General features: G+C 43.3%; 1 protein-coding gene across 1 annotated transcript in view; it reads left to right on the top strand.

The window, feature by feature from the left end:
• Nucleotides 1-27,961, top strand: part of JAKMIP2 (janus kinase and microtubule interacting protein 2) — a 387,006-nt gene that overhangs the window by 187,288 nt on the left and 171,757 nt on the right. Inside the window, exon 4 of the mRNA XM_069244668.1 lies at nt 21,911-22,408. Coding sequence (XP_069100769.1) covers nt 21,911-22,408 — 498 coding nt within the window. The remainder of the gene's footprint in view (nt 1-21,910; nt 22,409-27,961) is intronic.

A 27,961-nucleotide genomic window follows, 5' to 3' on the forward strand; every position in this document is an offset into this window, starting at 1 on the left:
GCACACATACATGCACACATGCACACAGACATATACAACACATTTTCCATTCACACAATACCCCCCTGCATGCATACACGCACTCACACAACCCCTCTACACACTCACACGCACACCCCCATACACGCACACAACACTCCCCCACCCCCCTCCCCTAACGGACGATCACCTCACCTGTTCCTGTGATCCTCTGGGAGGGAACGGGATCCATGGGGGCTTCTCTGCCGCCTGCACCCCGTCACCAGAACACCTCCACGCCGAATCCTGGGACGTGATCTAGTGGGCGGTGTTCTGATGACATGGCGGTGGAGGTGGAGCAGCCTCCACTTCACCGCCAACCGCCAGTATGGCTGCTGACGGCTCTCCGTCCGGAAAAGGGCAGAGGGCTGGCAGCAGTCATATTACGGTGGGCCGGAGACCGGCCCCACTGGCGGTCTTCAGCCCTGGGTAACCTCGGCGGTCTTTTAAAAAGACCGCTGAGGTTAAAATGAGGGCCATAATGTTTAGAGACCAGCCGTGTGGACTAATCGCTCGTAGACTACTAGCAGAAGCAGCGCACTGTCACTGTCCTTAAGGTACAGCACACCTACATTCACATGTGTGTCTTATGGGAAGCGGGTGGTGCCAAGATGATGCCATCCACAGGAGCTCACCGAAATACGGGTGACATTGTAAAACTACTTTAGGAAAGTTGCCAGGGGAATACATATGTAATATTCACACCAGCTTACATCACCAGATGTGTGGATGAAAAAAATGGGATACCTAACGAAAAAAGACAGGGAAAAAATATTGCACCATAATAATGCAAGGATCCAGGCTGTACAGTTACAGAGGTGAGAGTTAAAAATGAAGAATTAGAAGGAAAATGAAATGATGAAATGGTGAAATAGTGCTGCGTACATGTTTAAAAAATACAGCTACATTGGTAATAAACAATATCCTAAAAAAACTAAGGTTGGTATTTCAAAAACATCCTTCACACTAATATTCTAAGTACGTAATGAAAACAGATAAACATATGAAGTGCAACATGTCATAGCTGGTTAGTCAAATGTAACAAATACTACATAATTACATACAGCAAAACAGACAAAAATATGTAATGTCAATAAATACTATGGAAAACGCTGATTTAATGTTAGGACAGCCGCTGAGGGCAGTCCTCCAGATTCATCAAGCCCCAACCCTACTGAGTTTATTTTGTCAGTGGCTTTCCCATAATCAAAGGTTGAGAGTGAAGACCCCACAACCTCCTTTACCCCCTCATCTCCCTCACCCCTAAATATTAAGGGCAACATATTTTTGATTTGGAAGCAAATATTTTCTGCACAATGATTAAGTTCTGTAAAATAGCATGCCAGAGGAGCCTTGGGTATGCTGCATCTAATCTGGCTCATGTGATAATGAATTCTTGCTTTAAATTTTAGATTAGTTTGCCCAATATTGATCTTCTGGCAGGGGTACCAAATGGCCTAGTTACAGTTGAGGTGTCTGTGTAATTTAATGCAAACGCCCTCATAGGCATAGAATTTAGTATTGGTCATGCATTTGCAAGCCATGCAAGCACCACACTTGAAAAGGTCAATGTTAGAAATGGGGTCTTTGGTTGGCAGTCAGGTTACCCCCTGTCCAAGCAAGGACCCTCACTCTAATCAGGGTAAAAGAGAATCTCCCTCAGCTAACCCCTGCTTACCCCCTTGGTAGCTTGGCACGAGCAGTAGGCTTAATTTCAGAGTGCTAGGTGTAAAGTATTTGTACCAACACACACAGTAACTTAATTAAATCACTACAAAATGACACAACACAGGTTTAGAAACATAGGAAATATTTATCTAAACAAAACAAGACCAAAACGACAAAAATCCACAATACACAAGTCAAGTTATCAATTAAAAAGCTAAAAGAGTCTTCACGTAGTTGTAAACACACACTAACACTGTTAGTGTGAAAATGTACCTTGGGTGCATCAAAAATAACCCTGCACGGGTGAGTGTGCATCAAAAAGGGCTTAGAGTTGCGTCGATCCTTTCCTCGCACGGCGTTCTGGGCGTGGATTTCTACCTCTTAGGCTGCCAGCTTCTCCTTTCAGGGTCCCAGGAACTAGATGGGCACCACTTGGCAGGGTAGGGGTCTCTCTAGAGACTCCAGGTGCTGGCAGAGAGAAGTCTTTGCTGTACTTGAGACTTCAAACAACAGGAGGCAAGCTCTAAATCAAGCCCTTGGAGATCTTCACAAGATGGAAGGCACACAAAGTCCAGTCTTTGCCCTCTTACTCTAGCAGAAGCAGCAACTGCAGCATAGCTCCACAAAGCACAGTCACAGGCAGGGCAGCTCTTCTTCCTCAGCTCTTCAGCTCTTCTCCAGGCAGAGGTTCCTCTTGCTTTCCAGAAGTGTTCCAAAGTCTGTGGTTTTGGGTGCCCTTCTTATACCCATTTTTTCCTTTGAAGTAGGCCTACTTCAAAGCAAAGTCTCTCTTGAACGTGAAATCCTGCCTTGCCCAGGCCAGGCCCCAGACACTCACCAGGGGGTTGGAGACTACATTGTGTGAGGGCAGGCACAGCCCTTTCAGGTGTTAGTGACCACTCCTCCCCTCCCTCCAAGCACAGATGGCTCATCAGGAAATACAGACTACACCCCAGCTCCCTTTGTGTCACTGTCTAGTCTGAGGTGCAACCAGCCCAACTGTCAAACTGACCCAGACAGGGAATCTACAAACAGGCAGAGTCACAGAAATGGCATAAGCAAGAAAATGCTCACTTTCTAAAAGTGGCATTTTCAAACACACAATCTCAAAACCAACTTTACTAAGAGATGTATTTTTAAATTGTAAGCTCAGAGTCCTCAAACTCCACAATGTCCATCCGCTCCCAAAGGGAATCTACACTTTAATCATATTTAAAGGTAGCCCCCATGTTAACCTATGGGAGGGACAGGCCTTGCAACAGTGAAAAATGAATTTAGCAATATTCCACTGTCAGGACGTGTAAAACACATTACTTATGTCCTACCTTAACCATACACTGTAACCACACCCTGCCCTTGGGAATAACTAGGGCCTACCTTACGGATGCCTTACGTGTAAGAAAAGAGATGGTTTAGGCATGGCAAGTGGGTACAAATCGAATTTACTGTTAAAACTGCACACACAGACACTGCAGTGGCAGGTCTGAGCCATGATTTCAGAGCTACTAATGTGGGTGGCACAACCAGTGCTGCAGGCCCACTAGTAGCATTTGATTTACAGGCCCTGGCACCTCTAGTGCACCTTACTAGGGACTTAATAGTAAATCAAATATGCCAATCATGGATAAACCAATTAACAATACAATTTACACAGAGAGCAAATGCACTTTAGCACTGGTTAGCAGTGGTAAAAAGCTCAGAGTTCAGAAGCCAACAGCAACAGGTCAGAAAAAATAGGAGGCAGGAGGCAAACAGATTGGGGATGACCTTGCATAAACTAAAAAGTCTAACACGACCCCCTTCCAGCCTCAAGCCAGGGGGGAACATTCAATACCTTGATGTATTTCCCTGATTGGGGCGATAGAACAAGGACCCAGGCCCGCAACAGCAGGGGCATGTTCCAGTTCTTTGCCTTCCTGACTCCAGTTGGATCCCTCTGTCCATACTCTCAGGGCCCACTAAGCTAACCCATGGGGGACCCTTCTCCTCACCTGCAGATACCATCTGTGAAGCCCCTTACTTTACTTTGCCCACAGATGTATCCCAGTAGGCAGATAGCACTACCAGGGCCAACACAGTGGTGTTGCCCACTCCACCCCCGGGGTGTGAATCTTGTCCCCCCCCCCCCCCACCAGGGGCAACTATGTCCACCAGGACAGCAGGCCACAGTGACCCCTGATAACTGTCAGGGATGAGGTCCCGATCTCAGGCCTCTCCAACCACTGTGACTGTGGAGAGTGTGGGGCAGTAGCCCCAGGTGCCTGGCACTCTTTGACCAGTCTCCCTTCCCCAGGTCCCGGATGTCAACCTGACCCTGGTCCTCCCCTCTGGGGCTCTGTACCTCCCTGCAGGAGCGCCCCCCCCCAGAGTCCAAAATTGTCAGGGTGCTTGTAGAAGCAGTCCAGCGCAATTCTTCCACCAGTGCAGGGATGTTAACCTGCAACTGGTCTTCCAACCTGGGGTCTGTACCTTTAGGTTGGACCAGGGCCAGGGGTGAGGCTTCACTCCCCCTGCCCTCTCTTCTGGGGTCCTGCACCCCCCAACAAGGAGTGCCCCCCCAAAGACAACAGTGTAGGGGCACTGTTAGTAGTAGCCCCTTCCTCCAGGTCAGGGGGGACACCCTGAACCTAGCCTTCTAATCCAGGGTCTGTACCCTTAGATTGAACTGGGTTCAGGGGTGAGTCCCCCCCTCCCCTGACCCTACTTTCAGGGTTTTGCACCCCCCCTCAGGGAGAGTACCACTAGAAATCACACTGGGAGGGTGATTGGTCAAACCCCCCGCCCCTTCAGGTCAGGGTTTACCCTTTGCACCTGATCCTCTAGTCCAGGGTCTGTACCCTCAGACTGGACCATTGCCTGGGCACACTTACCCACCTACCCCCCACCAGGTCAGAGTTTACCCTCTGAACCTGGTCATCCAACCCAGAGTCACCACCCTGCTGTTGAGCCATTGTCTGGCGCACCAGGACTTCCTTGGGAGCACACCTACTCCCCATCAGGTCAGAGTTTACCCCCTGGACCTGATCATTCAACCCAGCGTCACCACCCTGCATTTGAACCATCGCCTGGCACACCAGGACTTCCTGGGGGGCACATCTACCCCCCACAAGGGACACACCGTCCCCAAGGGCTACACAAGAGTCTGGCTGTCGCAGGTCTCCTGACCTTTGCCCATCTGACCGACTCTGGATTCCCTCCAACCCCGAAATGGTCTCACCAAGGTCATTCCTGGGGGGCTCTGCCCTCCAGGTTCTCCACTGGGGTCCGCAACCCCCTCTCAACCTTCTGTCTGAACTTCTGCAGCCCCCCCTAGGAGTGGTACTGCCAGACACCAGAACTGGTGAGACGCTAGCTACAGACACCCCCCCCCAAGTTCTCCTGACACTGTGGGGTCTCCCTCAGCAGATGGCCCTATGGTGCAGGCTAGGCTCCCCTCCTGGTGTTCCCTCATGGTACCCTCCAGGACCTAGGACTGGATCTCAGGCACCCTGGGCCTCAGCCCATCCCCATTCCCTCTCCTCTGAGACTGGACATGGGTCTCTCACCCATCCCACTACACTGGGACCTACCTGGGACACTACAATCCTTCCCTACCTCACCTGGTTGGGAAATACCTAGACCACTCCCCTCACGAGCACCCCCAAATGCCTCTTCAGACTCTATGGTACTCACCTAGAGGTCTGCCTCCAGTGTAAGTTCCCTGGGGTCAGAGAACTCACATTCCATCTGGTGTTGGCGTAGCTCTGGAAAATAAGGACTAGACAAATGCTCTCCAGCAATTGCATCACTAAGCCCCTCACATGAATTCACCAAAGTACCCTTAACCCAATCATCCAGTGACTCAATCTTGAAAAAGCACCCCACATCACCCTCCTGAGACTGGTGAGACAGTACCTGACTGTCCCTGACACACAACCCACACTCTTCTGGGATGTCTTCACACTCCATAACCAGGACTTCTACCTGTGGAGAATCTCTCTCCCTGTCACTCTCACCTAGAGTCAGTAGAGTGTCCCTCCCATCACTAGGAATATGACTCCCCATGCCAGTTCCCCAATCCACCTCAGGGACCCTGTGCATCACTGGAGCTACCTCATACCCCTGAACTTCCTGGTGTGTGTGAACTCCCTCCTTCAAGTAGGGCACCAAATCACTGGGCATGTGCACTTCTTCAGCAGACCTGGATACAAGATTTTTGCTGCCACCATCTGAACTGGACTCAGCCCTCATGGCTTCCAGCTTCAGCTCTTCACAGCTCAGCTCTTGATCTGCCAACCTTTCTTTTTCCAAGGCTAAGGCTCTCTTCTCCTCAGCCCTCTCAAACTCTGCATCTAGCTCTTCCAGGCTCTGGATTCTTGCTAGGAGCCAATCATCTCTTTCTGTTCCCTCCTCAGGGCCACTGCCCTCCTCCTCAGACTAGTCCTCCTCCTCAGACTCATCTGGTGGTGTTGCCTGACAACGTTTCAACTCAGACTGAAACACGGCTGACTCAAGATCCTCCCCTCTGAATTTCTTATTCACAGCCAGTCCCCTTTCCATGCAGAATTCTTTAAGCTGCCACTTTTTATAGATAAATAGGTGCCAGAAGTTGACTTCCATTCTGCAAAGGCTTCACAACCAAAAGCCAAAGTCCCAAGATATCAACAATATATCCAGGAGGACATCAGAGAACTAAAAGCAGAATCACAAGACAAGTAGCATGTGGTCACGTAGTGGTCTGAACTCAAAACAGTAGTGTACACTTAATCACTGTATGTCAGTACAAATACAAGTCCAATCCCAACCGCTAATCACCAATGTTAGAAATGGGGTCTTTGGTTGGCAGTCAGGTTAACCCCTGTCCAAGCAAGGACCCTCACTCTAGTCAGGGTAAAAGAGGATCACCCTCAGCTAACCCCTGCTTACCCCCTTGGTAGCTTGGCACGAGCAGTAGACTTAACTTCAGAGTGCTAGGTGTAAGTTATTTGTACCAACACACACAGTAACTTAATGAAATCACTACAAAATGACACAACACAGGTTTAGAAAAATAGGAAATATTTATCTAAACAAAACAAGGCCAGAACAACAAAAATCCACAATACACAAGTCAAGTTATCAATTAAAAAGCAAAAAGAGTCTTCACGTAGTTTTAAACACACACTAACACTGTTAGCGTGAAAATGTACCTTGGGTGCATCAAAAATAACCCGCACGGGCGAGTGTGCATCAAAAAGGACTTGCTATGCATCGATTTCACTCACGAACCAGACCTTGCATTGTTTCTCCTTTCATTGGGTCGGGTGCGTTGTTTCTTCTCTCCGCAGGAAAGCAATGCGTCGATCCAGTCAGTACTCTCGGGTCCGGGCAGGCCTTGCGTTGTTTTTACATGCCCAGTGGTGTTTTTGCGTCAGAAATCCAGCCACTCGATGATCCAAAAACCACACAGCGCGGGTTGCGATCTCACCAGCCTCTGTCAGCGATGCTGCGTGTCGTTTTCCCAGCTCCGTGCGTCGATCTTTCATCGCGTTGCTGTGAATGTCGATTTTCAGCTGCGAAGCCACAGGGCGTCGATTTTTCTGCCGCAGATCGGAGTTTCATCTATCTTTTCCCCGCACGGCGTTCTGGCCGTGGATTTCTTCCTTTTAGGCTGCCAGCTTCTCCTTTCAGGGTCCCAGAAACTGGATGGGCACCACTTGGCAGAGTAGGAGTCTCTCCAGAGACTCCTGGTGCTTGCAGAGAGAAGTCTTTGCTGTCCCTGAGACTTCAAACAACAGGAGGCAAGCTCTAAATCAAGCCCTTGGAGATCTTCACAGGATGGAAGGCACACAAGGTCCAGTCTTTGCCCTCTTACTCTGGCAGAAGCAGCAACTGCAGGATGGCTCCACAAAGCACAGTCACCGGCAGGGCAGCTCTTCTTCCTGAGCTCTTCAGCTCATCTCCAGGCAGAGGTTCCACTTGGTTTCCAGAAGTGTTCCAAAATGGGTGTCCTTCTTATACCCATTTTCTCCTTTGAAGTAGGCCTACTTCAAAGAAAAGTCTCTTTTGAATGTGAAATCCTGCGTTGCCCAGGCCAGGCCCTAGACACTCGCCAGGGGGTTGGAGACTGCATTGTGTGAGGGCAGGCACAGCCCTTTCAGGTGTGAGTGACCACTCCTCCCCTCCCTCCAAGCACAGATGGCTCATCAGGAAATGCAGACTACACCCCAGCTCCCTTTGTGTCACTGTCTAGTGTGAGGTGCAACCAGACCAACTGTAAAACTGACCAAGACAGGGAATCCACAAACAGGCAGAGTCACAGCAATGGTATAAGCAAGAAAATGCTCACTTTATAAAAGTGGCATTTTCAAACACACAATCTCAAAATCAACTTTACTAAAAGATATATTTTTTAATTGTGAGCTCAGAGACCCCAAACACCACATGTCCATCCCCTCCCAAAGGGAATCTACACTTTAATTAGATTTAAAGGGAGCCCCCATGTTAACCTATGGGAGGGACTGGCCTTGCAACAGTGAAAAATTAATTTAGCAATATTTCACTGTCAGGACAAATAAAACACATTACTTATGTCCTACCTTAACCATACACTGTAACCATACACTGCACCCTGCCCTTGGGGATACCTAGGGCCTACCTTAGGGGTGCCTTACGTGTAAGAAAAGGGAAGGTTTAGGCCTTGGCAAGTGGGTACACTTGCCAAGTCGAATTTACAGTTAAAACTGCACACACAGACACTGCAGTGGCAGGTCTGAGACATGATTGCAGAGCTACTAATGTGGGTGGCACAACCAGTGCTGCAGGCCCACTAGTGGCATTTGATTTACAGGCCCTGGCACCTCTAGTGCAGCTTACTAGGGACTTACTAGTAAATCAAATATGCCAATCATGGATAAACCAATCAACAATACAATTTACGCAGAGAGCAAATGCACTTTAGCACTGGTTAGCAGTGGTAAAGGGCTCAGAGTTCAAAAGCCAGCAACATCAGGTCAGAAAAAATAGGAGGCAGGAGGCAAAATGATTGGGGATGACCCTGCTTAAACTAAAAAGTCTAACAGTCAACGAGAAACGTTTTCTGCTGGTACATTCTTAGAAGACCCCTCCGATCTAGCTCTATTAAATCAATGGCGAGAATAAAAACTAGGAATGCAGCTTGGGGAGGGAGAAGTTTTACTGATGTTACCATAAAATTATGGAATACGCTTGCCTTGTACCCTAAGGCTTCATTCACTCTTTTGCAGTTTAAGAAACAAATTAAAATATGGCTCTTTTCACAAAATGTGTTTTTTTAAGTTCACTGTTCCATTTTATATAGATCGTTTTTTTCTTGGCTTCACAGAGATCAGCGCCAAGACGCCTACACACATTTAAGTGCTTTAGAAACTTAGCAATATCAATGGTTGGTAGAACCCATTGTGAGATAATGGAAGTGGCAGGCACATTTTATATGGTCCCTAATATTTGTACTTCTTTTAAAGGCAAAAAGGTATTTATTTAGGGAAATATCCAGTGAAGACATCATATAGCAATGTTTGCTAATAATCTTTTTGAGACTGTTACCGGAATGGTTATATTTAGTCACAGAGGTTAGTCTTCTGGTAGGTTTGGTAGGTCTGTTTTGGCTTGGGAAGAGTTTTACAGGGTGAAACAATCATTTTTGATACCCCTCTCAAGGAAACTGTGGAAGAGGCAGTCAAAGTCACAAAACAGAGCATTTTTAAGTGAGCAGTTAAGTCATAATCTGAGAAATTGTCCCAAAGGTAGATTATCTTGGAGACAATAGGAAAGACGACTGGAAAAAGCAGTTGTGATATTTCTTTGTCTACTTCCTGACAAAGGAGGTGTATAATTTGATATCCTTGCATTTGGCATTGAGGTCAAACAAACTAATGCACTATTTTTGTGAGCTCATCATAAACTGAATGTCTGTGGAACAACTGTTAAGCCAATCATAGGATGCTCTATGTTCAACAATCCAACTTCAAGGAACATTGTCTATGTACCTACACCAGTGGTTGATATTTTATTTGTAAGAATTTGATGCATTGTAAAAATACACGTGTTCACAGTCATCCAGGCATAGGATAATGAGCAAACATTACTCCCATAGCTATGCCTTTCATTTGTAAGTATTATTGATAGAAGAAATGAAATAAGTACATAATTAGAATCATTTCAGCTGGTGCAAAGATGAAATCAGTAGGTACAAATATAGGGAATGGAGTTTAGGAGCTTGTTGAGCACCTTGGTAACTCCATTTTGTTATATATCCATGTATAAGGACTGTATGATCAAAGTGTGTCTCGGGAGAGAAGAAAAGACCCTCAATGCTGCTGATAAAGCCAGGTAAGTCTCAAAAATATGCTTTGCTGTTGGCCACAAATGGTTTTTATAAAATGCTCAGGGGCATATTTATACTCCGTTTGCGCCGGAATTGCGTTGTTTTTTTTCACGCAATTCCGACGCAAAACTAACTCCATATTTATACTTTGGCGTTAGACGCGTCTAGCGCCAAAGTCCATGGAGTTTGCGTCATTTTTTAGCGTGGACACCTACTTTGCGTTAATGAGATGCAAGGTAGGAGTTCACGTCTAAAAAAATGACTCCGAGGCATGTGCGTCGTATTTATACTCCCGGGAGTGGGCGGGTCAAAAAAAATGACGTACGGCCGCTTTTGCGCCGTTTTATAGTGCCTGCAAAAGGCAGGCGTTAAGGGACCTGTGGGCTCTGAAGGAGCCCAGAGGTGCCCTCCCATGCCCCCAGGGACACCCCCTGTCACCCTTGCCCACCCCAGGAGGACACCCAAGGCTGGAGGGACCCATCCCAGGGACATTAAGGTATGTTCAGGTAAGTGTTTTTTTTTTTTTTTTTTGTGGCATAGGGGGGCATTATTTGTGCCCCCCTACATGCCACTATGCCCAATGACCATGCCCAGGGGACAGAAGTCCCCTGGGCATGGCCATTGGGCAAGGGGGCATGACTCCTGTCTTTGCTAAGACAGGAGTCATTTCTATGGGCGTTGGGAGTGAAAAAAAATGGCGCAAATCGGGTTGAGGCGAAAAATGTGCCTCAACCTGACTTGCCCCATTTTTTGACGCCCTAGCCCCATATCCCCCTATGCCGGCGCTGCCTGGTGTACGTCGTTTTTTTCCACGCACACCAGGCAGCGCCGGCGGATACGGCGCCCGCATGGCGCTTCAGAATGGCGTTAGCCGGCGCTGATTTTTTTGACGCAAAACTGCGTTAGCGCAGTTTTACGTCAAAAAGTATAAATATGGCCCTCAATGTATTTACAGAAGGTGTACATAATGGAACCACATTCAGATATAAACCAGATGTAATAGGATGGCCAGGGCATGTTCTAGATCAGTGGTCCCCAACCTTTTGACTCCTGTGGATCCCCACTTTATCATTAGTGGAACATGGGGACCCTACTGAATCATTATTGGAATCCAGGAACCCTGCCCCCACATAGTCATTACTGGAATCTGGGGACCTCAGCTAGACATTGTCAGTGATTCGAACTGCGAAACAATACACACACAATAAAGAAGGAAGCATTCATCAAACACATATAGAAATGATAACATATTTTATTTAAGTTATAAATAAAATACAATATTTTAAAAAGAAGATTGGAGCTTTTTCTAGATTTAATTAAAGCCACACGTTGTCCATAATATATTCTGTGTGATGCCCTTGCACTGCTCCCATGAATCAATCTGTAGCCTCCAATTTCAAATTCCTTGACATTTACAGTACGTTTTAGAATTTTCAAATGTACTTGTAACCACTTTATTTACATACACTTTTTAATCTGTTAATATTCTTTAATTTTCTAAACAGTCGCCAACCCTCTAAGAAGCCTACGCAGACCCCCAGGGGTCCCCAGAACACAGATTGGGAACCACTGTTCTAGATTCATATTGAGAGCCTTCCCTTTTACTGGTTTTGAGTTTGTTTCTCTATTTATGATGCCTTTTATTTTTGAAGGAAGTTAAACAGATTCTAGGTTTATAAAAGAAATAATGATTTCATGACCAGATATTTATTATCAGGTAATGCTGTGAACGGAGAATCCCCAAGAAGGACCTGGCAACTATTTTGTGAGGTCATTTCCAGTAAACTTGTACCAAAATGGATCGTTTTGTTTGAATGCTTACAGTCACGTTTGACTTTGGGTGTAGTATATACTGAGATACAGGCTCTTGATATTGCCAAGCACAAGGTTACATCAGCAAACAACTGAAAATGATTTTACTGCTTGTTCAGTTCAAAATGAATAGGAGCATTAGAAAGGTGTGTTCATGAACTGAATGTGAGTAAACAAAAAAGAAGTGTTCAGGCAATGAAACACATTTGGTTCGTCTTTGTGTGTAATGCTACAGAAAGCCCATCAAATACAGCATTTGGCAGTATTTCACTAATACTTTGCACTGGGTACTTTGTGCTACTATGTGTCAAAGTGGCATTCCATTGTTGGTACACAGTTGTCCCTATGCAACCATTCATGGATTTTTGACAGAAAGCCCTATCTATTAAAAAAGGTAGTAGGGTTTTGTGCCACAAATTAGGACGTCAGATTCAACATCCATTCAATGCAGATGGCACCACTGAATTCTGATACTTTTAAGAAACTTCTAAGCAAAAATACATTGTCATTGGGTGACCTGATATGTTAATAACAAAATATTACATTTTCTAATTATTTGTTACTTGCAGTTCCTTTATCACGACCCACAATAAATAAACTAATATACTTTCACATGAGATCTGTGAGTTTCCTGTCTAATTCAACAGCTAGAACACAAGCTGCAACATTGGCTAAGTTTGAAACATGCTCTTCTCCTGCAATACAATAGAACAATCAACATTACATTAGCAGCCTAAGGAAAACATTTGGTTAAGAGAGGACATAATAAACAGTTGATTTTCAATTGCTTCTTCCAAAATGAACCTTCCAGGCCTAGTCAAGTTAAGAATCCTAAATACACATTAGTACAATTAATACATTAATAAACCTATTGCGCTCCTTACACTCCAAATCAAACATGCAAAGCAAATTAGTTATTGCAAACATTATTCATGTTATGTTAAAGCAATTTTTTAAAGTGCATTTATTTTTCTGCACATACGTTAATGAAATCCATTTATTTCAATATGTGTTTTTTAATTCATATTCATTTAATATTCATAAAATATTTTATTTCTATTGTTTCTGCTTGAAAATAATACTTATTAATAATCCACTCATTTATAAATGCACTATGGTTTCCTGTTAAATGTGGTGTCAAAATACAAATGTTGGCCACATGGCTCACTACAATTCTAACGTGCACGTTTTACATCTCATGTTATTTTCCCTATTAAGCCTTCAAATGCAAGTAAATTCGTCACCATATGCTACCTTCTATGCCACTAATTTATTGATAAAATGTACTCTCTCTCACCTCTGTCCCATAGTTTATGTGAATTTAATGTAATGATAAGTGTCGGATAATACCTTGATACATCACCATTCAATATCTGTATATCAAACCTTGTATTTTTTCTTAAAATTATCAGTCCCTTTATCTTCTACAGTATGCAGAGAATATTTCTAGCTTTATACCAGTCAGAGAGGCCCTTCATTAATCTGAGGAGAGCAAATATTTTAAATTCATCTTGCCACGTTATTCACGAAAGCACACTGCAAATCGCAATTGAAAGCATACTTTGGCATAGCTGGAAAGCTGCCTCGCCTCATGGTCGAGACTGTCAGCCAGTTCTATTTTTTCAGCCAATAGTTCTAAATATGCTGGGACAACTTACTTCATAGCTCTGAGAAGAAACTTAAAACTACATATCCCAGCATGTTTAGTATACTTGGCCGAAAAACGAGGAAGCTGAAATGTACCCTAATGACATCATTAAATATTATTTCCATTATTGTTAATCTACATAAGGTGCAAACGTCCCTCTCTGTAGGCAGAGATACCTTTCTATTGTTTGGTGCATTGTTTTGTGTCACTCTTAAAACATTTACTCCCTTTTGGGATGATACTGAATATTATCTATATGCTCCCTCCTTGTAAACCACATGGCTTCCTTGTGCTATATAAGCACCATACAATACATATACACAATATGAAGCTCCATGCGAAATGTACTAACTCTGGAGCAAGAATTTCAACCTCTCTTAGTTAGTGCCCTAAAATGAAATCGATCCATTTCACTACAGACTGTTCTGCTTCAGTTCTGCTGCTCTCGGATTCTTTCCTTGCAAAGACAATCCCTGGCCGTGAATCAAGGTCACGGCCTCTTTCAAGCCCTGATCAGTCAATTGTTCCGACTGTAAATCAGGAGCCGCTACTGTGCGTCAATCAATAGACACCCGGGCCACGCTCGATAGGCTGGATTTCCGAGTATTATTTTGCCCTCCTTGAAGATCTGTGGCCAGTGGTTTTCTGCTTTTAAAAAAAAAAAAAAAAAAGCTCCTGGGATTTCTATTTAAAAACATCAATATGCCAATTCGTCTTTGCTTCTCCTGTTTTTGAAGGCAAAATGCCCTCGGTACTTGTAATGTGCCGGTGAGACAAGGAGACTGTGGTTCGATCGTGTTTGCATATAACGATTGGAGATCACTGGGCCATGATGAACTGAGGCCTTTTGTGTTGTGTTTGGTGCTGCACTCACGTGACCATGCTAACACTTTTTTTCATTGACGTTTGCTCACACACGTATTCATTAACGATAACAAGTCAATTATGTTCTTTCTAAGTAGATACTATTGTGCAAATGTACTGAAAGGAGGGAATATTAGGTGGTTGTGGAACACTGTGATACAGTAAGTTAAAATATAAAACAATTAAATACCGTTGAAATGAGAGCATTCTATCCAGTGCTAAACTGACAAAACATATCTCTGCTGCACAGGTTGGGGTGGCAAAGTCAATATGATATAAAAAAATTAAATATTAAATAAATTAGCTAAAACCTTTGCACAAATTAGTCAACACATGATACGTCAAATAATTTTTTTTATCACACTTCTATCCAATGGTGCTACAGTATGGGCAAAGAATATGGTAGTTACCCATTTTTTCAGTCGAGGATGTGTCCAACACAAAGATAAGGGAGAGCTGCTCTTATGCCTTTTATGGAAAACAACAGCATTCCCCTGATCGCGACTAATTTTAAGGGATAGTGTTCAGGGCTACATCAGTTCCCAGTGGGATGCCAACGCAGAAAGAGAATTTGATCCCCATTCAGACTATCACGGATTGTTTATATTCTTCAGTTTGACAGAACCTAGCTATGCTAACTATGTCTGTTGCACTTTATATTGCTAACACTTGCATAGAATAGCGTGACAATGTTCCAGAAGTGTGACATTCGTATCGTAGCCACACCAAGGCCCGTATTTATACTCCGTTTGCGCCGAATTTGCGTCGTTTTTTTCGACGCAAATTCGGCGCAAAACTAACGCCATATTTATACTTTGGCGTTAGACGCGTCTAGCGCCAAAGTATTGGCAAATAGCGTCATTTTTTTGCGTGAACGCCTTCCTTGCGTTAATGAGATGCAAGGAAGGCGTTCCCGTCTAAAAAAATGACGGCGACGCAAATGCGTCGTATTTATACTCCCGGGCAAAAATCACGCCCGGGAGTTGGCGGGTCAAAAAACCCCGCATTTGCGCCACTATTTAACGCCTGGGTCAGGGTAGGCGTTAAGGGGCCTGTGGGCTCAAAATGAGCCCACAGGTGCCCTCCCCTGCCCCCAGGGACCCCCCCTGCCACCCCTGCCCACCCCAGGAGGACACCCAAGGATGGAGGGACCCACCCCAGGGACATTCAGGTAAGTTCAGGTAAGTAGAATTTTTTATATTTTTTAATTTTTTTTGGGTGGCATAGGGGGGCCTTATTTGTGCCCCCCTACATGCCACTATGCCCAATGACCATGCCCAGGGGAAACAAGTCCCCTGGGCATGGCCATTGGGCAAGGGGGCATGACTCCTGTCTTTACTAAGACAGGAGTCATGAAATGGCGTCTGGGCGTCGTACAAAAATGGCGCAAATCGGGTTGAGGCGATTTTTTTGCCTCAACCTGACTTGCCCCATTTTAAGACGCCCTAACGTCATTTTTGCCCAACGCCGGCGCTGCCTGGTCTACGTGGTTTTTTTCCACGCACACCAGGCAGCGCCGGTCTGCTTGCGCCGGCTAACGCCATTCCATAAATACGGCGCCCGCATGGCGCTTCAGAATGGCGTTAGACGGCGCTAAATTTTTTGACGCTAAACTGCGTTAGCGCAGTTTAGCGTCAAAAAGTATAAATATGGGCCCAAGTCTACTGGCTTCTGCCAACTCAGAGAACCAAGTTTTTCCGTAGCAAACAAGGGGCTGTAATGATGCGTTGTGACTTTGATCCAAATGTAAAGCCACCAAATTCTTGGTTTCGATGCCACCATTTCCTGAATCCCATAAATGGGTTATTTTAAGTGCATGAATACTCATACCTACAGCTGGTTCGATTTGGTATCAGTGCTGCAGCACTTAAATGATCACACAATTCTGCTGAGTTAAGTGCTACCCCTTGATACTCTTCAAGTGCACCATCTGCTGAACTGTTGACAGATTGTCGTTGTAACCGTGGAGTGCAATAGTGAGAGCTTTGCTTTATCAAAGTGATTAGACCATATTGCGTTGTATGAAAAACGTTTGTCAAGCTACTTGTTAGATTTAAAAAAAAATGTTCCTTCTCCATTTACTTCTAAGCTTCTATACCTACATTTTCAGGACTTTGCCAAGATCTCAACATAACGTTTGATTCTTACCTCTTTTTTGGATTCAGAGGGAAGAGCAGCTTTTCTAGGAAAGCAGATTGCTAATGCAAAATTTGCTCAGGAAAGATCACCTTTGGAAAGCAGAGCTAAGTGACACAAGGAGGAAAAATCCCAAAAGTCCAAAAAACTTCAAGGTGCCTTATCCGAAGTAAAGGACTGGTTGCTCAATATAGATGTTTTGGATCTGTTAAGACCAAAACAAAAGCAAAATTGGAGCTGGCAGGACTTGAACAGTACTAAAGATCGTCGGAGGGGAGAATAGCTGTTGCTGTCATGAAAGGAGTAGAGCTGTAGATGGCAGAACAGGAGCAGGAGCAAAGGTTCCAACACCAGGAGAGACCTGAGGAAGCTGTGATACAATGATACATTAATAATAACAAACCTGCTCTATGTTCATAGATAAAGAACCGCAGGACAGAAAAGGGCTTACATAAGAACCACTTGACAGGAAGGCACTTGACCCAAAATAGGAATCACCTGACAAGAAGGACTGAAACACCAACATACTGAAATAGTTTCTGTGTTTTGTGGCCATCTCCAAATTATGTTTCACTAAAATAACTGTAGCTTACCACTTGCGGCTGTGACTATTGCTGACCACAAACTCTAATAGATTTGTTCTGAGCAGCATAAGTTGATATATCCTTTGCTTAACACTGTTGTTGAAATCTTATTTAAATTCCTTGAGGTGTCTTATTGCCTGCTTGTACAACCCCATCATTCGTGCAGGGAAAGACTCAAAAAGAAATCTGTACAATCATAGGGCCATTAGATGTTCTGTTCCACAGTGTTCCATCAGTCAGAAGTCACTAAATGAGCTACATTGACTCCTAATGATGGAAATACCATGTCTATTGTGTCTGTCTGTGCCAGGCAACCTACAAAGGCCACCTTTTTTAGGCTGAGGGTTTTGGTTAACAATACTTTTTCCGGCCTCCTGGTCGATCAGCATCCTGGCTCAAGGGCCAGTTTTCTAGAGACCTGGGGCCAGATGGCTGAACCTTATCTGGCTCATAAACATATTACAATTCTGGGGATTTCAATTTCTACCTTAATGACCCCTCTTGTAAGGATACAACCTCCTTCCTGGAACCGATTTCTAACGTAGGGCTTTCCCAGAGGGTTGGGGTACCTACCCATACCTCTGCTCACACTTGTGATGGTATCTTCTCGAACTATGAAGATTTGACGCTTGCGTATGTTTACTTCTTTAGCTGGGCAGACCATCTGGCTATTGCATTTAGCATTCTTCTTCCACATTCCAGGCAAGCCAGGCTTCTCCTAAGTCCATCATTTGCAGAAATGTGAGCAAAATAACCTCTTCTAATTTAGAGCAGGCACTTAATCTTTCTAGAGTCAGTCATGTTGATTACTTGGGCTACTCTGCAGAAGGCTTTCCAAGCTTGGGGTCGACCTCCTGGATAGTGTAGCTCAACTTAAATTCAAAACTGTGACCAGAAGTAAACCCTCCACGCCCTGGTTCTCAGCTGAACTTATTGCTTTTAGACAGGACTGCCATAGACAAGAACAGAGGTGGAGGTCTACCTTTGGCCTGGATGAAAAAGGAATAGAAAAAAGAAAAGCTTAAGGCTCTCTTGCTGCATTACATGCTCGCCATCAAATCTGAAAAGGCTGCTTTTTTCAATGACAATAATAGGGCTGCTAATATTTTTTCTAAGTTACTTTTTTAAAGTAATTAATGATCTGTCCACCCCCATCTCAGGGTCTGGAGGGCTGGAATGGAATGAAATCTGGACAAAATTCAGAATATCTATTCCACCTTTGATCAGCCTTTGGACAACGGACTCCTGCCCGAATTCACCTGTCTATGGATTCAGCGCAAAAAGCTCACTGAACTTTCCCTCATTTCTTTGTAGCAAACCAAAGAGTTGCTGTTGAGTGTTAAATCTAGATCCCCTTTAGATCCCTGCTCCCAGGGCCAGCCCTAGGGTGGTGCTACTGGTGCCACCTTACCGAGCGCTGACTTTGGGTAGGGGCACCGTATTTGCAAATCAATTATGGTTTTAAAATGATCTGCTGCCTCGTTTCTTGCCTCAAGCAATTTTCCGGCAACAATGAAAAAGGTCAGATAACTCCGGTGATTAATGTTCTGCCTGGAGAGAGATAGGAGTCTTGTCTATTGTCAGTTTTGACTCATGTAAGGTAGCACAGGGGTTTAATATGCCAGCTGCAGGAACGTTTACCATGCAGATCACAAAGTGCATATAATGTAAATAGGTCAGTAGGTGACTGCTTTTGTCAGAGAAATCCTTTAGTTACTTACAGTTTATGAGTTAAAATCCTAATATTGAACAGAGAGCTATTAACTGTCATCAAAGAGCTGCAAGCTTACTGGAAGGTATGGAAAAGTTCCTTATGATTTTACCCCAGCCTTTAATTATCCTAATGCTGCAAAACTGGTTTATTTGGGTAGAAATCAATTCTTATAATTAAAGAGAACCCCCATCCATGGTGCCATGTTGTAAATTCTGAGTTCTCCAGACCAAGCACTCTTAAAGTATACTGCTTACCAGTATGGCTGACATGTGACTGCTACACCTTAAAATTCTAATTGTTTTATGCAATATTAAATATACACTGATTTACACATGTATGATTGATTGTTTCTGTGTAATGTGCGTGTGATGTCAAGTGCTCTGACACCCTGCACTGGTATGATTGGTGTAATACGGTGAATTAAATGCATTTGAGAAAGCGTGGTTCTGGAGGCTTGAGAAGCACTGTTAAAGGATGGTAGTGAGGGAAACCATGGCAGAGGTGGTTATTGGGAAGCACCAGCAAACATTGCCGCACAGGGCTCCACCAGTGCCAGAGCTGGCCCTGCTGCTCCCGAACCCATAGCTGACTTCCTGCAGAACGTTTGCACTCATTCTGCAATCAGGAGATTTTCCCATCTCTTGGAAGGAAGCAATTGTCATGTCGCTAATAAAAAAAACAAATACGGACCCTAAGGATTTCAACAATTTCGGCCCCATTTCCTTGCTTCCTTTGCCAGCCAATAGCTTTTAAAATGAATTAACCAGGAACTTGTTAAATGAATCGAGGCTCACAACATTCTTGAACTCTCATAAAATGGCTTCAGGGCTTCACTTTTGGCCATAGCACAGAATCTACCCTCATTGTGGTGGCTCACAGCATTCGCTGCCATGTTGACCGAGGGAGGGGGTGACCATTCTGGTAATGCTTGATTTGTCCACAGCATTCAACACCATTTGGTTGGGATGGATGATTCAATGGTTGCAGCATATTGGGGTCGGGGTCTGCTCTTAAGCTTCTCTTCTCTTTTCTCACTAACAGAATTCAAATGGTCAGTTGTGAAGGTTCCTAGGCAGGCTCGTCCCTGAGTTCAACTGTCTTTAATGTTTAATTGCTCCATTGGCTGAATTGGTGCGCTCCTTTGGGTTCAAAGTACTGTTGTACGCCGATGACACCCAAACTATTTTGTCCATTTCCAATGACCCAACCTTTGTAACTGAGATGTTCCATCACTGTATGCCCAGCATCAGTAGGTGGATGAAATACAACTTCCTTAAACTTAATGGTGACAAAACAGAGGTTTTGGTCTTTGGCATCCAGGAGTCTGTCTGGTCTAACATCTGGTAACCAATGGAATGTGGACCCCTTCCCACCCTAGTCAAATCAGCCAAAAACCTGAGTGTCATATTTGACAACCCTTGAGTTTTGATACTCAGGTCAGTTGTACAACGAGTACTTTCTTTCTCATCATTAGGATTTTGAGAAAGATTTTTCCTTATAGCCCACAGAATATGTGCCATGCAGTCATTATAGCACTCATTACCTTGCAACTGGATTACTGCAACTCCCTTTACCTCAATATCAATTCATCCTGTGTCAACAAACTTCAAGTTGTCCAGAATGCAGCTGCCCGTCTTATCCTTAATATTCCAAGGCATGTGTCGTCAGCAAAGGGATTCACTCCTTCCACTGGCTTCCGATGAAAAAAAGGATTATCTACTTTTCTGGCCTAGCATCAAAAGGGCTCTATTCAACTTAGGGCCAGATGTATCAAACATTTTTGCGATCGCAAATGGCCCAAATGCCTTTTGGTATGTAACAAGTCCACTTTGCGATTCAGTAACTTGATACCGAATGGTAAATTGGATTTGCGACTACATCTGATTAGGTATTAGGAAGGGGCGTGTCAAGGGTGTCCCTTCCTAATACCGAACTGTATCGCAAAAACAATTGCAGTTACCACCAATTTTAAATTGGTGGTAACCCATTCGCAAAGGGGAGGGGGTCCCCAAGGGAATGCATGCAAAAACGTTTTTTAAGAGCAGGCAGTGGTCCCATGGACCACTGCCTACTCTTAAAAAATGAAAAGAAAAAATTTCATTTTACATTTTTAAAAGCATCCCGTTTTCCTCTAAGGAAAACGGACTGCATTTAAAAAAAAAAAGATTGCTTTCTTGAAGAGCAATCACAGACATGGTGGTCTGCTGAGCCAAGCAGGCCACCACCCCTGAGATTGTAGCCATTCACAATGGCTCACAAATTGCAACCTACCTCATGAATATTAATTAGGTAGGTCCATTTGGAGCCCTTGCGAATCGCAGTCTGAAACTCCTGGAGTTTCATACATTCCAATAGTGATTACTTAATTGTGATGCGCAAAACATCGCAATTAGGTAATCGCTATTGTTAAGAATGATACATCTGGACCCTAATTCCTTGTTCCATTGATACTCTCCTTGTAGGCTTCTTAGATCCTCCTTTCGTAAGCAGGTGCTAGTTCCCAGATTCTGCAAGGCCAGCTGGGGAGCTCGGTCCATCTCGGTGGCTGCTGCCAAACTCTGAAATACTGCAGCTGCCCATATTTCAGAAGCTGACTCTTTTGCTGCGTTTAAAAAAACAGCTGAAAACTTGGCTTTTTACTCTTCACCTTCCTTTGTGTTGGAGCCCCATTGGTTTTCTACTTGGTACTGGGTGCTTTCTACTAGCGCATTGACGCCTTGGGGTACAGGGATAACATTATCCCTGTATTGGTGCATTTTTTTGTATTTTGTATTTTTAGTTATTGCTAGGAACTAATATCCTTTGTTGCTGTTTTTCATGGCTAATATGTGTTCTGAGGAACATGAATACAAATTAATATATTTTAGACCTGATTAGGAGAGCTGTTAGATCTTGTTTATACGAATCATACTTCGATTTTTCAGCTAATGCCTTACCAGTAATTTCCCATATGAGTCCCTTTCATAGTTCCTTGTTTATGTTTTGCAAAGTTTACTCCTATATTCCTCCTTTTTTATTTTTCGAGTAACATACCTTAAGCAGCTCACCATCTGTATCCTTAAATTTTTTCCCACTTGTGGAGAACTAGAGGACTTGTGAATGTATTACTTCTGGTAACTATGTGCTTTCTTTCCATCGTCCAGGTGACTAAATTAGAAAGGGAGAAAAATCAGGAAACCAAACGGATTAAGGAACAGGAGCAACACAAGCAGACGGTCTTGGTCACTGAGCTGAGGGCCAAACTGCATGAGGAGAAGATGAAAGAGCTTCAGGCCGTAAGGGAAAACCTCATCAAGCAACACGAGCAGGAAATGGCACGGACAGGCAAGATCAAAGAGGTGGAGATTCAGCGCCTCAAATCAGTGGTCAATGCCTTGAGGGATGGCAGTAGTGATAAAGTAAGGACTGCCCTGAGCACCGAGGCCCGCGAGGAGGCCAGGAAGCTCTTTGACTCTGAGCGCCTTAAACTCTTGCAGGAGATCACAGAACTGAAACTGGCCAAAAAGCAAGTGGATGAGTCTCTTAGCCAAATCACTCATGCAGACAAGCTCAAGGCTGGGGACTTGCGAAGTGAGCACCAATCTCACCAAGAAGCCATCAGCAAAATCAAGTGGGATTGTGAGAGGGACATCCGAAGACTGGTAAGTCCTGGCTGGTTACAGTAGTCACTATGGTTTTTTGTATTTTGTATTTTAGTTTTCTAATTGATTCTTTGCTAACAATCTAAAATGCTGATCAAGAAGTATAAACTGACTCAGAATTAGGCTGTAAAAGCCTCAATTTTTTCGGGGGCGGATGATATGTGAAACGTAACAAGTTGATTACAACAGTGACATTGAAGAACCCACATTAGTGTTCCCTAAGGGATGATGATTTAGTGTATGAATGTGTTGTCGTTGTGGAGACAAGGTGATGTGCTGCTTGATAGGAGATTAAATAGTGTTATGGGGGTGTGCAGGAGAGAAAATTATTTAAATTTCGAGGAAGGTAAAGGCAGTTTAGATTAATGGTTTGTGAAGTTGTCAAATGTTCCCCTTCTCACCTCATGAATGTTAGCAAAGCGTAGTTAAGAAAACATGGCAAAAGTAATACTTTGAAGAAAAATCGGTTCAGCAAAAGCCTAATTAGAAAAAGATTTTGCAGGAAAAATGTCCACCAAAATTACTTTGTCTGGATCTGTTTTGTGAAGTTGTCAAACTTTGCTCTTTTTCAAAGTGCAAAGTTGTGAACTTAGCACAACTTCACAAGTGTAATTTTAATGAAACAATATCCTGGTTTGAATTCTATTTTCATTTGACGTGGGTTTGAATAGTATGGAACAAAACATAAATCTAAAACCCAAGTGCAGGGAGTCTACACCCATAAATCAAAAACTTTGTTCAAGAAAAAAACTGAAAATCTGCACTGCACAGTTATGTTTCTTAATGAGAGCAGATTCATGGCATTTTTGCTGTTGCTACATGTATCCCCTGGGAAGTGATATGACTTTCCTGTGATTTTCTGCAGACATGTCCCCAATGTACATGATACAGGTACACATTATTGAAAACCAGCACCTCTCTCCCAGACGTTTGTTTTTCCTTGTTTTTCTCGACAGGGACAGTATTTTATCTGTGAATAATTCCTCCCTCAACACTCCCACAAAGTTTTAGGGGGTTTCTGTTCTCCTTCCTTTCATGAAAAGGGATCTCCTCAAGTCTTTGCATGGAGTACATCTCTGACCATTCCCAGGGTGGGCAACGGCCAGAGAAAATTGGTGAACAGCCACAAACAAATATTTTTACTGGCATTCATCTCAAGAACACATTTTTGTTGGCATTCAAAACGTTCAAGGCTGAACACATCAAATGCTCATTCTTCACCAATTAGGTGAGTTTTACTCATACGTTATATAATGCCCTCTCGGAGTAATAAGACGTTGAAGTACACAGATGTGAAAGAGCATAACCTGGCTTTGCCATTATGCCTCTTAAACGTGAGGAGAAGGGGTGGTCATTTTTATTTTGTAATGTGTGAAACAAATTGTTAAACGTAGTGTGCAGAAATATATTAGTAAAAGTACACAATGAAGTTAATGTTTCACGTGTGCCACATTTAATCCCTGTTTTCAAATATGTTTATTTTATAGTATTTCAGAAATGTTAATCTTTATAATCATTTTATGTTCGACAAGTTTAACATATAAGCATATGGAACTGAAATTATATTGGTGTTTATTTTAGTTTAGTCAGAGTGAAGGCCACATTCTTTTGGTGTGGTCTAATCTTCAACGTGACGGAAGGAGTATCCTGGGATTTGCAGCTATAGCTCTTAAGATTTCTGAATGTGGGGATGTACCAAGGTTGAGTGCTGAAGGCTTTGGAAGTCTGAAGTGTCAATTATAATTGATTTCCAACTTAAGTGTGATTTAGTTGGCGAAAGATTCAGATTCACTTTGCCCCTTGCTGAGAGCAGACCTTTTTGAGGTACAGACCTCAAACTTTCTATGTGGCTTTATGCCACTGCACCTCTCTTTGACAGAATATTCTACTGAAGTTCTGTTTTCTAACCTTTCTCAGATATTCTTTTAGTATTAGAATAGTTTATGAACTAGATTCAATGGTTAGGCAAGGGAACGTAATTTTAGAATCCAGACATCTCATACCTTTCCTGATTTTCTGCATTGTTGCTTTTGAAGTCATGGTTTTTATATTTTCCTTTTATTTAATACTGTGCAACACCTTAATTCTCCATTGGTGATTTGGTACTCTGTACTATGGTTTTGAGCCTCACTTGTGTAAATTTGACTTTGAGTCTGTAATAAAGCCCTTTAATTTGGAACGCTGATGTTTAATGTGTGACTAATGAGTTGCACTGTCAATGATTTGAATAGTCTGGAAAAGTTATCTCTCCACCTCTCGGAACAGAGAAGAAAAATTCATCAGACCCCAGGTAGAGATATAGGGCCTGTGCTGGATCAGATGGTAGCAGAGGACGGTTCTCTTTCTGATGTGGAGAGAACTGGAACAGTACTCTACAGTAATGAGTCCGCAGAGCCCAAACCCCAGTGTCCATGTCCAGAGTTGGGGAATCGGGGAAGTTGTGGAGGATCAGAAGAGAATTGTACTGGCAGTGGTGAGTGAGTTGCGGTTGCGGAGTGTAACGGTTTACGTTTAGCGTGTGGTGATCGTGAAATTGGATTGTGTTTTGCGGAGAAGTTTTGCATGTTGTGTGAGTGTGGTGATTTATAGAGACGTTGAAATGGTAACCGGGTCCAATGTGGCTTAAGATACCAGGATTTTTTACTGTCTGCTGAGTGGTTGCGTTTGTCAATGGCATGGTTAAAATAGGGATTTACTTTGTGTGAGTGTGAGGCAATTGGAATAGTGGATCTTAATGCACAGAGAGAAACTGTACAGATTTAGATGTTACCCCTCAGGTTGAGGTCTCATCAGAAGTGATTTTAAACTTTCTTATGTGATTGAAACTGTTCATTCTTTGACGAAGAAGACAAAGGTTATGGTATTGTATTTTATATGATATTTTGAAGCAAGTGTGCATGCAGATTGTAAATGAGAGGAAACTGCTGTGAGGAGTGAGATCTATGTCCCAGTGTGCAGCACTAGTGTAGGTTGGTTACGGGGATACCAAGCTGCTATTGGTGAGCAACGTCATAAGGTGCTATGCTGCAATTAGTGGTTGTGTCAGAGAAAAGGATTGTGGATACAACATTAGTTTTAATCAAATTGGAATGTTGTGAAAAGTTTTGGAACATTAAATGCTTCAAAGTTATACAAGGTATGTTTAGAGGAGATTTTCATATTCCCAGTAGAAAGGGTGAAGTTGTGCCTCCGGAAGGTACTCTAGGTCATTATGCAGCGACCAATGTAGGGCCCCATACATGTGTTTGGCTTGGTCAATGGTACAAGATCACAGAAAAGGATGGTCATTTGGGATTCCCACAATATAGCAAATGTAAATTGAGAATTATTAAAAATGTGAAGAGTGTTATTTGAAATGAAGCCACCACCTGGACCCACACAGTGGTAAACAATTAATGCTTCAAAACAGGCTGCTCAAGCAAGAGAAAGAGAATAATATCAGGGCAGAGTGAAGAAAGCTTTGTATACTTATGCAGATGCTAAATAAAATGCAGAGCAGAATAGGTGGAGAACTGAAATGATAGGAGTTAGATTGTATACAGCTTTGACCACATATGCGATTGAGGGAGAAGTGGAAAATGACTCAGAAACCAAAAGAGAGGAAACAAAAAGAGCCTGATTATATGAAAATTGACAGCAATGAAGGCTCTGGAGATAGTCTTTTGGATGTGTTACTTTCCGAACGTCCACCTCCATATTATGAAGTTAGGGATGGAAGTGAAAGTCAGACTGTTGGTGGTAGTGATCTGACTACTGTTGCAACTGCTCCAACTAAGATGACCCCTAGTCCTGTGAGAGTTACTTCCACTAGGATACCCTGTGAGTTAAGAAGTGAAGGTTTGATGGAATGTGCCCCAGTTGATCTTACAGTGACTGTTGTTGATGATGTTAAAGTCCCAGTTACTATAGACCCTATGTTATGCATAAAACAGAAGGCTCAGGAGAAATACGTACGATTTGACTGTACTCAGTAATGCTGAGAGGCAGAACGGAGTTCCAAATACTTCAGACATTCAAGAGTTTGTTCCTTTAGTTCCAACACTCCTTAGCACTCTATGTGGAGCGAGTGCAGATACAACTTTGAAAATGTCAGCATGCACTTTGATAGGTATATATCAGTATATACCTGTATATAATACTTTGTATAGAAACCACCTTTGAATTTGGGAAATGAGGCTCAGGGAAGTGATTCCACACCTAAAATTCCTGAGGTGATCCATTAGTGCAAAAGAGATAGATGACTGGGTACAATTCTTTAATGGAAACACTCCATCTAAAGAGAGTACTAGTTCATAAGTGAGTCAGGGAATGCTTCCATCCACACTGAGAGAGACGATTTTAAACATGCAAAGTTGACAATAGAATTGGACTCAATGATTGCTAGAAATCTTGGTTTGGAACAGCTAGAGACTTATCAAGAAGATGGCCTCTCATTCATGTGTAGGGATAATACTAAGCGAGCCGGCCAAGTTTATGATAAATTGGCAGTATTGGCTCAAAAATGTAAGGAAGACTTAAATAAAACCAAGGCTTTGCAAAGGTTTTCAGTAAAAGGACATTGCTGATACGAGAACTCTGGGATTAATAACTCAGATTAGGGAATTAATTTGGAACATTAGGAAATGGAATGAAGTACATAAATTGGAGACCAAATGGGTGAAAAAGAAAGACGTGAAGAAACCTTCAAGTGGACAGCCACCAATTGTGGCAGAGGGAGGTGTTAAAACTTTCCCCTTGAGAGAAGTGCCTGGTGGTGGTTATGTTCATGTGCCATGGAGTCAAAGTGATCGTGCATCATTTACTAATGATTTCCCAAACTTGCAAGAGAAGCCAGTGAAATGGTATTGACAACTTGAAAGTTTTGTGAAAATTTCACAGGTGTTGTGGATTGGATTGAATACATTGGTTGTCGTTGTTCCAAGTGACTTGTGGACTAAGTGTAAAGTAGCTGTCAATGGCCTGAGACAGAACTGACTAGGAGTGTAGTAACTAAGAGCCCTTCACCACTGGTGATGAAGAAATATCAGAAGGTCATGACATTCCTGAAAGGGTAGGTGCCTCATCAAGATGTTGATTGGGTCACGATTGATAGAACATCTCAAGAAACAAAGGAGTCAATCCATGCTTACCATGAAAGGCTGTTACAACCATTCAAACTGTATAGTGGTATGGAGACTTAGAAGGCAAATGATATGGAACATTTTGTCTCGAGGTTTGTGACAGGATTGAGACTAGAGATATGTCTAATGATTCAGCAGCATTTGATCTGTTGGCAGAATAAATCCATTGATGAGATTTTGCTTTATGCAAAATATTTCCATGATGAAAATAGAGATGAAGCAGAAGAAGTTGAAGGAAAGGTTGATGCTTGCCCAAATGAAAGCAGCTCAAAGTACTAGCCAGATGCCTATTACTCCACTTGACTCCACTGACCTCCTGGTCAGCATATGCCCAGCTCCTCCTTCTGCTGCTACTGCTGCCTCTGGATTAAACTGAGAGCCTGCCTGACACTCAGTTTGAGGCCCACCTCCACTTGCAGGCTCCTGCTTGCCC

Source organism: Pleurodeles waltl, chromosome 7 (assembly GCF_031143425.1).
Source record: "Pleurodeles waltl isolate 20211129_DDA chromosome 7, aPleWal1.hap1.20221129, whole genome shotgun sequence".
Taxonomy (NCBI): Eukaryota; Metazoa; Chordata; class Amphibia; order Caudata; family Salamandridae; genus Pleurodeles; species Pleurodeles waltl.